Source organism: Gorilla gorilla, chromosome 21 (assembly GCF_029281585.2).
Source record: "Gorilla gorilla gorilla isolate KB3781 chromosome 21, NHGRI_mGorGor1-v2.1_pri, whole genome shotgun sequence".
NCBI classification, from domain to species: domain Eukaryota; kingdom Metazoa; phylum Chordata; class Mammalia; order Primates; family Hominidae; genus Gorilla; species Gorilla gorilla.
In genome coordinates this window covers 50,848,497-50,857,443 of record NC_073245.2, presented here as the reverse complement: position 1 = coordinate 50,857,443, position 8,947 = coordinate 50,848,497, and the positions used below count along the sequence as shown (strand labels likewise).

General features: G+C 52.4%; 1 protein-coding gene across 1 annotated transcript in view; it reads right to left on the bottom strand.

Annotated features, from left to right (window-relative positions):
• Window positions 1-1,143: 1,143 nt before the first annotated feature.
• Window positions 1,144-8,947, bottom strand: part of ARHGAP40 (Rho GTPase activating protein 40) — a 49,098-nt gene continuing 41,294 nt past the window's right edge. Inside the window, exons 11-15 of the mRNA XM_055373231.2 lie at window positions 7,885-8,091; window positions 5,600-5,740; window positions 4,654-4,823; window positions 3,100-3,155; window positions 1,144-2,040 (exon numbers count right to left, since the gene is read on the bottom strand). Coding sequence (XP_055229206.2) covers window positions 1,949-2,040; window positions 3,100-3,155; window positions 4,654-4,823; window positions 5,600-5,740; window positions 7,885-8,091 — 666 coding nt within the window. The 3' untranslated portion in view covers window positions 1,144-1,948. The remainder of the gene's footprint in view (window positions 2,041-3,099; window positions 3,156-4,653; window positions 4,824-5,599; window positions 5,741-7,884; window positions 8,092-8,947) is intronic.

The following is an 8,947-nucleotide window of genomic DNA, read 5'->3' as shown; positions in this document are numbered from 1 at the left end:
CATCAAAACCATCAGCAGGATCACCACCACCAGCAGCAGCAGCATCACCATCGTAATCACCACCATCATCACCATCAGCAGCATCACCATCACCACCATCAGCAGCATCACCATCATCATCACCACCATCACCATCGGCAGCATCACCATCATTATCCCCACCATCATCACCATCAGCAGCATCACCATCACCACCATCACCATCACCATCAGCATCAGTATCTCACCATCATTGCCTCACAGGATGAAGCAGCTTCTGTTGATGCCCACCCATAACCCTTCAGCACTTGCCATCTGTGTACAGTGGCCAATGTCTAGTTGCCAGTATCTGTATCTCTTCTTGAGGGCTTTCTCTGAATGTTGGAGCACACTGTGCCTGCACACTGGCAGGCGGAAGTACCAGGAAACAAATACCTATACTCCTCAGGAGCAGCTGTCAACCAATGACTCACAGGAGTTGAATAAACACACTGGCTCCCTTGCCCCTTGGGTAGGGTAACTCTGAAGGACATCTTCCATACTGTTTCTCAGAGTTCTCCAGTGGAATTAAGCTCGAGATGCCCCCAGTGGTAGCTTGCTTGTGATTGGGCACCCTTTTATAGACTGCCTCCCCCTCTTTCTCTCATATCCCCACTCTCTTGCATTTCTTAGGACCACTATTTGCATTTGAATCTTTGCCTCACATTTTGCTTCTGGGGGAACCCAAACCAAAAACACTGGATTATTGTGAAGATTAAATTTGTGAACCTCTTGGCACATAATTAAATGCTCTGTAAACTCATTGTTAAGTGAACAAATAAGCGAAGCCTCACCTGGCCTTAGGATACAGACCCAGGGCAGAGGAGAAGAGGAAGGGTGAGACTTGGGACTGTAGGAGATGAGAGGATTCCCAGAGAGGCTGTCCCTGCAATGCCCCCACCCTTCAGCAATGGGTGTCATTACTCCATGCCTCCCCATTCTGAGTTCTCTTCCTGCCCCCCCGCCCCTGGTGGTTGTGGGTTCAAGGCGTGGCTGGATCACATGGGCCAGAGCCCTTTGAGCAGCTCAGCAAGATGCTCTCGTCACCAAGCTCCCATGTCAACTCGCTGGAAGGACAACACCTACCGAGCACTGGACTGGAGAGAAAAACAGGCAAAGTAAATGTGACATTGAACTTGTTGTGCCTTTACTGTTTAAACAATTACATTTACATATTATATCATATTACAAAATGACAAGATTGTACAAATCAACATGTAAAGCATGAGAGCTGTGAAGCAAAGTCTTCCTCTGTCCATTTCTCCCGGGGCTGGTCATGGCTACAATGTTGGCTTCCTCTCCCTGAGGCCCTAGCCCCTCATCCTGAAAGGATTCTGAGAGGGCAAGGGTCTTGTCCAAGGTCACAGAGCTCTCCTGGTTTTGTCTCTGGTGCTGCTGCTGCTATACATTGTAGGGCCACTTTCGAAGCAATTTTGCCTGGGGGGGAAAGACCCCAACTACCTCTTGATAAAGGTGCTGCATTTCTAATTTTCCTCCAGTCTGGAGGCCACAGACAGAAGCCCATGGAGATCCAAGCGCCACAAGTGGTGGCATCATACAGCAAGCTTGGTGTAGGAAGCAACTCTCTGGAGGGCTGGGGGGTGGAGGGGAGTGAGGGCATTGTGTGCATGGTTAAAACATGAGAGCTGTGAAGGGAAGTTCTTCCTCTGTCCAGTTCTTCCAGGGCTGATCATGGCTACAGTGTTGGCCTCCCCTCCCTGAGGCCCTAGCCCCTCATCCCCTCTGAGTGGAGAGAGCACCACCCCTGAGTCTATTTCTGAGGGGTCTGAGAGGCATTTCAGAGAAGGATGCCTTGGAATAAAACTCAGACCTTCCCCTGGAATAGCTTTGTTCTCATGCTGGGTACATGGACACAGAGCCAGCGGGGGAGAGGAGGAGGCATCCAGGCTGCTCCTGAGACTCGCAGGGTTTAGGTGGGGTTCTGTTTAAGGACCCACTCACCATGCGGGTTGGCACGGTACAGATCTAAGAGGTAGGCATCTGGGTCCAGGCGATGCTCATCTGTGGGAAGAAGGGGTGAAGGAGGTTGAGTGGGAGGCTGTAGGAGATGCTGTTCCCCTGCATAGAGCCCTTCACCAGGCAGTGCACTGTCCCCTGGCTGTATGCATCTTGACTGCTACAGCTCACAGCTACCTCTTTTGCTGGAGAACTGAGCTCCGCTGAGGGAAGATGCCTTGCCAGAAAAGTGACACCCCCTTTCCCCCGGGGAAGCCCATGGTCGATGACTGACGGACACAGACGTACTGAAGACCAGTGCCCTTGCCTCAGAATGCAACAACTCTGATGTGATTTGTACTCTAGAGCCACCTAGTGGATCAGGCCAAGCTCCAGGATGCGAACACTCCTGGCCCCTGCCCCTTCCCTATCCTTCTTCACTCTGTCCCTTGGAACCCTTTTCCTGAGGGGCACCCCCTCAATGCATCGTGTACTACTGAAGACATGTCTTAGCTTCTGCTTCTTGGCCAGTGGCCCTCAAAGTGTGGCCCCCCGATCAGCAGCATCTGCAACTCCTGGGAACTCATCAGAAACACATATTCTTAGGCCCTGCAATCTGTGTCTTAGCCCTCCAGGGGATCCTGAGGTTCTGGTAAAGTCTGAGGATCATTGCTCTAGAGAATGCAAAGGGAAACAGCTGCCCATCCTTGCTTCCCACAGAGCCAGGGACCTCCCAGAGCTGGATATGTGTTTGCAGAATTCCTTAAGGACTCCTTGGCCCCTAGGCCAGGGATGAAGTCCATCCCAGCTAGGGTGTCCCAGAGGCGTCGGTTTCACTGGTGCTACTGCGAATCTTCACACTAAACAAATCTTCTGCATCTCTCTGCAAGCCTGAGGCCAGCTCTAGGCAAAATACAAACTCCAGGATAGGCTCCTAAGACTTGCACAGGCTAACCTTTAACCTTACAGCAGGACTCCACCTGGTTTCATTGAAGACAGAGACCTGAGGGGAGGGCTCATCTGCAGACCTACTCTGGCCTCCCACAGAAGGGCCCAGTGAGCCTTTGAGGTCAAAGAACTCCCAGAGACCCGGGCTCTGTTCCCGTTTCCCACAGTGGAACTTACTGATATTCCCTCCAACTTCATAGAGGAGGATGTTGGCTGACTCCATGGACCTATGGCTGTAAAACAGAGAGAGAGAAAAAAAAAAACTACTGCCTTTTTCTTCTGGAAACATCAAGACCAACAACTGTGCATGGCCCCCAGCCCTGGAAAGGGCAGTCCTCACTGATTTTTGGTCCCGCTGGGGAGAAGAAGCATAAAGACCCTCCTGAGAGAGCTGGAGCCAGTGACAGAGTCCAGCACAGGGGCTGGGGAGAGGTAGCTGGAGGGCACGTGGTGAGGCTCAGCCAGGGGTGCACCCCGCTGCGAGGCTCCTTTCTTCTGGGCATCAGAATGGAGACTGCGAAGGCAAGGGAATGAGTGGTGACAGATGGGGACAGGAGCCTGCTGTGAGGGGAAGATTTTGAGTCAAGATGGATTATGGACATTGTATGATTACATATGATAATGATGCCTATCATGTAAGAATCACAATTATTATATGATAATTATGGGTATCCTGAGTTCAATTCCATGGCCTCTTTTCTGCCATTGGCCTAAGGCAAGTCCCTTCTCTTTTCTGAGTCTTAGTGCTCCCATCTGTTCAAGGAGGAGCTGGACCAGATATTTGCTGAAGATGACAGTCTGAGGGTCCCTTGTGCCAATGCCAACAAGGAAGCTCTTGAGGTCTCAGGCTGTTTCCGGTACCCTAGGAATGATGGCTGCACATCAGCCCCCGACCTTCTTCCAGATCCTTGGCCAGGCTCTGCTCCTTGCTGCAGGACCTTTACTGTGCAGTTTTCTGTGCCTGGAAACCTCACCTCGCTCCCAGATGACACCAGCTTCCTTGGCTTCCAGACACATTGTTCCCTGCATTTCTTATGAAACCTAATACAGTTTGTAACTTGATCTTTGATTCATGACTATCTGCTTTATATCCAGCTCTTCCTCAGGACTGTGAGCTCTTAAGAGCAGAGCCTCTGTCTGTTCTTTTCATGGCTAGTCTATAATTCTCTTAATACATGGTGGGCCAGGTGCGGTGGCTCACGCCTGTAATCCCAGCACTTTGAGAGGCTGAGGTGGGCAGATCACTTGAGGTCAGGAGTTTGACACCAGCCTGGCTAACATGGTAAAACCCTGTCTCTACTCAAAATACAAAAAAATTATCCAGGCATGGTGGCAGGTGCATGTAATCCCAGCTACTTGGGAGACTGAGGCAGGAAAATCGCTTGAACCTGGGAGGAGGAGGTTGCAGTGAGCCAAGATCGAGCCACTGCACTCCAGCCTGGGTGACAGAACTAGATTCCATCTCAAAACAAACAAACAAACAGAAAAACATGGTGCCTGGTGGTAGGCGTTCATTAAATACCTATTAAAATGAATGAGTGAGTGGTGGTCATCATGATTATTACTTGGAGCCAAGAAACTCTCTAAGATTGGAGAACCCATCTGACCACCCCAGAAAGGGAAGGCCAGGTCAGGCCAACAGTATGTGTAACCCCCTGGTGGCCTTCAGCTCTGGGGTGCAGAGACCTCCCTGCAGGGAAGAGGCTCCTGCCTCCAGGAGGTGCCTCTTACTGTAGAAGGAGGCTGTCCATGTCCTCACTGTCTTCTTGACCCTTGGAACCAGGGCTGAGGTGCTCTGTGAACTGCCTCAGCACGTGGGCCACTTTGGTGCTGGGGGTGAGAGGCACCTTCAAGGGGTCCTTGATAGGCCAGACCACCTGGATCTTTGCCACCTTGGGAGTCTGCAGAGAGAGAGAGAGAGACAGAGAAAGATCCATATACATAGGAGTCAGCTTGCCTGGAGTTCAAACATGGATGCATAAACACGCATACATGGCACCTACACAAATGCCCACGCTGAAAATCACAAGATGCACACACACGCACACCGGCCACTTGGGCACAGATCACAGACATACACATTCCAGATGTGTGTTTGTGTTTCTATGCCTATGTTTGTGTTTCTATGCCTGTGTTTTGCACTTGTACACACAGCAGGAGTACATGCAACGCACCCACAAACACAGACATGTAGGTTTGTATAAAGACCCATCACCCACACATCGTGCATGGTGCAGCCTCGACGCTCATCAGTTTCTCTAACCGGGACTTTAATAAGGAACCGTGTTCAGGACCCCTCCTAGGAATACTCAGTATTTTTGGAAGGCTCTTCCCTTCTACTATCCCCCACCCAGCCCCAATCACCTCACACCCCGCAGAGCGACTCCCATTTTCCCAACCCTCGGCCAGGTGCTGCCTAAAAATGGGGCGGCGGTGACGGTTTCTAGGGGAAGTCTCCGAGTCACTCCATTTCCCCTCCCCAACCCGCTTCTAAGCCCTCGTTTCGCAGCCACGCCTCCTCGCTCCCCGTGACGGCGCCGCAGCGCCCCCTGGTGGCCTCACTGGGCCGTTGCTGGCAGCCCGGTAGCGGGGACCTGGAGGAAGGGAAGCACCGCGCCCCAGGTGCCCTCCTGTCGCCTCGGCCCTTCTCCACCTGTCTGGGGTCGGGGGCACTCACCGCCTCCAGGCCGTCCCCCGCCTTGTCCCTGTCTGCGTGCATCCTCCGCAGCCAAGTCTTGAGGCCTGCGTCGCAGAGCTGGGGGCGCCTGCTGCTACTGTCGTTCAGTTTTCGCACCTGGGCGACCAGGAAAGAGGCGACCTGGCCAGAAAGGATCAAGTTTTGGCAGGGGGATAGGACTTCTGGGGGCGAGAGGCAGAGCCCCCTCCAGGGTCATCGTGGCCTCTTCCCTGGCACAGCGTCCCACAGGGCTTGGAAATATGCATTTGTTGGACACGGGACGGAAGCACTGGTTTGGTGGAATGAGGAGGGGGCATTCAGCCCCTAAAGTGGACATTGGAGTAGGGGACCCTGAGAGTGGAGCCCACCCTGAGGCTTAGTGGATAGTGGTCCCCTCGACAGAAGCTGGAGGGTCCTGCACCTGCTGAGGGATAGCTGCTCACTGGCACACTCAGGCAGGGGTGTCCCCAAAACACACCTGGAGCAGGCTCTGCTCTGAGAACCCCCAGACAGCCCACACCGGGGGATTCCTACAGAGACCTCCAGATCAACCCATGCCTCTCTGTGGGATCTGAACCCAGCAGAGTCAGAGAGCCCAGACTCCATGGACCCTGCTAATAACATGTTTCTGTCTCCCAGGGTCTGACGAAACTGGAGTGGATTCTGAATTCCCCTCTTTGCTATGTGTGTGCTGTCTAAAGGTGACACACACGGGGAAGAGCGAGGGTGATGGGGGTTCTCCCCTTTCACTTTTTCTACATCTATGTTTTCTGAAGCTTTTCTAACAAGAAAACATTCAAGAATTTCTTGAATTTTTAAAGCGTCCTCCAATAAAAAGAAGTATTACAATCCAATGTCTTTTAGTAGCAACATTATCTCAAAGGGCTGAGTGCAGAGAAGAAAGGAACTATGGGGGTGTAAGGGGGGTATGAGGGAGGAGTAGGGGACTTTCGGCAGAGGAGTTGACTCTTGAACTAGGAGGTCTTGAAGAATGAGCAGAGGACACCAGGCTTCTGCCCTTAGAAAAAAAAAAAGGGAAGGGAATTCCAGGCAGAGTAAACTGCATAAGCAAAAATTCAGAAGTGTGAAGTACTAGATTAGTTTGGAGTGCCAGCTGGCATTTGCTGTGTTTAGAACACAGAAGAGTGCCCAGGCAGGGTAGGAAAAAAAGTGGGAACAGTCAGAGAGGGCTTCACTTGCTGGTTTCTGGAATAGGAAATCTAACCTAATGACCATGGAAGAAGGGAGGGATAGGGGGAAGGACTGTGGGTGGATGGATGGGTAGACAGTGGGATAGATGCATGGTTTGGTAGATGAGTGGATGGATGGATGGGTAGATAGTTGGATAGATGTGTGGTTTAGTTGGATAGATGCATGGTTGAGTGGATGGGTGAATGAGTGGGTGGATGGATGGATTGGTAGATGAGTGGAGAGATGCATGATTGGTGGATGGGTGAGTGGATGATAGATTGGCGTATGGCTGGATGGGGGAGTTGGAGGAGTTAATGGATTGATGGGTGGGTAAGTAGATGGGTGGGGGGGATAGGTGGGTGGGTGAGTGGGTGGGTGATGGGCAGTTGCATAAATGGATGGGTGGGTGGGTGAGTGGGTGGATGGATGGATGGGTAGGTGGGTGAGTGGGTGGATGGATGGGAGACTGAATGGAAGGATGAATGAACAGATGGAGGGAAGAGGCTACGCATCGCTAGGTGAGAAAGCAGCCTGGTCAGCAGTGGTAGATGGTGCTGCCTTGTGTTCACAGGAGTCTCAAGAGCTGGAGGGGTCTCTGTGCTAGGGGCACCATGCATGCTGACACCGCAGAGGGGCCTCCCTCCTGCTCTGGCTCCTCCCCTTGCTGTCACTTGTTACTCAGGGCAAAGCTCACGGTGGGGGCAGGAGGGCAGGGGTATCCCTGTTATCTGGTTCTGGGCTCTGTCTTAGGCAGGCCCTGTGATCCTGGGCCTCAGGGATGGGCCTTTCTCAGCAGCATAAAAGCTTTGATATGAAGGAATTATTTGCAGGAGTTGGGGGAACTCCTGCAATCTGGGGTAGACCAGATGGCAGCAGACTGACTGAGAGGCATGGCAATGGAGACAGAAAGTGAAGACACTTCTTCTTGGTTACTAAGGCAGGGGGAGGAAGAAAACACAGGCCTGTGCAGAGGCCAACAAAGGTCCTGGAAGGGACACACTAGGGAACTGAAAGGACAATGCCCAGGCTCCTGGAGAGCAGGGGCGGCAGGGCAGCTGCACCCAGAGGGATACCCAGCGCCCAGCAGCACTCACCGTCCACAGCAGATCCTGGTAGTGCACCATTATCTGCACCACCTCGGCTGCCCCTTCTGCCAGCTGCTTCTCCTTGCCTTTGGGGAGCTTGGGGGGCCGCCCTTGGTGCAGAAAGAGGTTAGGGGCCATCACGGTGGAAACATTCCTCAGAGTCATCTTGTTGTGCTGTTCCCGGGCCACCACCTTCCTGAGGAATTCCAGCAGTGCCTAGGGAAGGGTGCAGAGCCTCCCTCAAATCTCAGCCCATCCCTGGCGCCTCCCCACCATCCCCAGGGCATTCTGATGAATGATAAGGGGGTGCTAGGAAGGAGCCAGGAGCTGGGAGGGCAGCAAGAGGGGCTCCCGTTCCAGTTGTGTCACCGGCCCACTCCATGACCTCTCTGTGTCTCCGTTTCCTGCTCTGCAGTGTGTCCAAAACTCTTTCCCTCCCCTGCTCCCTCAGAGACTAATGAGACAACTGGGTCAGACTTCAACTTCCAGGTAGAAAAGGGCCACAGGTCTGGAACACGGGTCATTTCCTGGTGAGGCCCAGGATAGCTCCTTCTTTCTGGAGTCTGGGTCTACCCAAAATGCAAAGGAAAGAATAGAGAAGCAGAGATGCTGGGAGAAGCAGAGACGCTGAGAAGAGCAGCAGAAAGTGATGAGAGCTACCATTTACTATGTATTCTTTGTGTTCCTGGGCCTTTAGTTGGTACATCTCATTTAATCCTCACAGAAACTTTATAAGGTAGGTGTTTTTTTTGTTTTGTTTTTTGTTTTTTTTTTTGTTTTGTTTTTTTGAGTCAGAGTCTCACTCTGTCTCCCAGGCTGGAATGCAGTGGTGTGATCTTGGCTCAGCTCACTGCAACCTCTGCCTCCCAGGTTCAAGCGACCCTCCCACCTCAGCCTCCCAAGTAGCTGGGATTACAAGTGTGCACCATCACACCCAGCTAATTTTTTTATTTGTAGTACAGACGGGGTTTCACCATGTTGGCCAGGCTGATCTCGAACTCCTGACCTCGTGATCCTCCCGTCTTGGCCTCCCAAAGTGCTGGGATTACAGGAATGAGCCACTGTGCCTGGC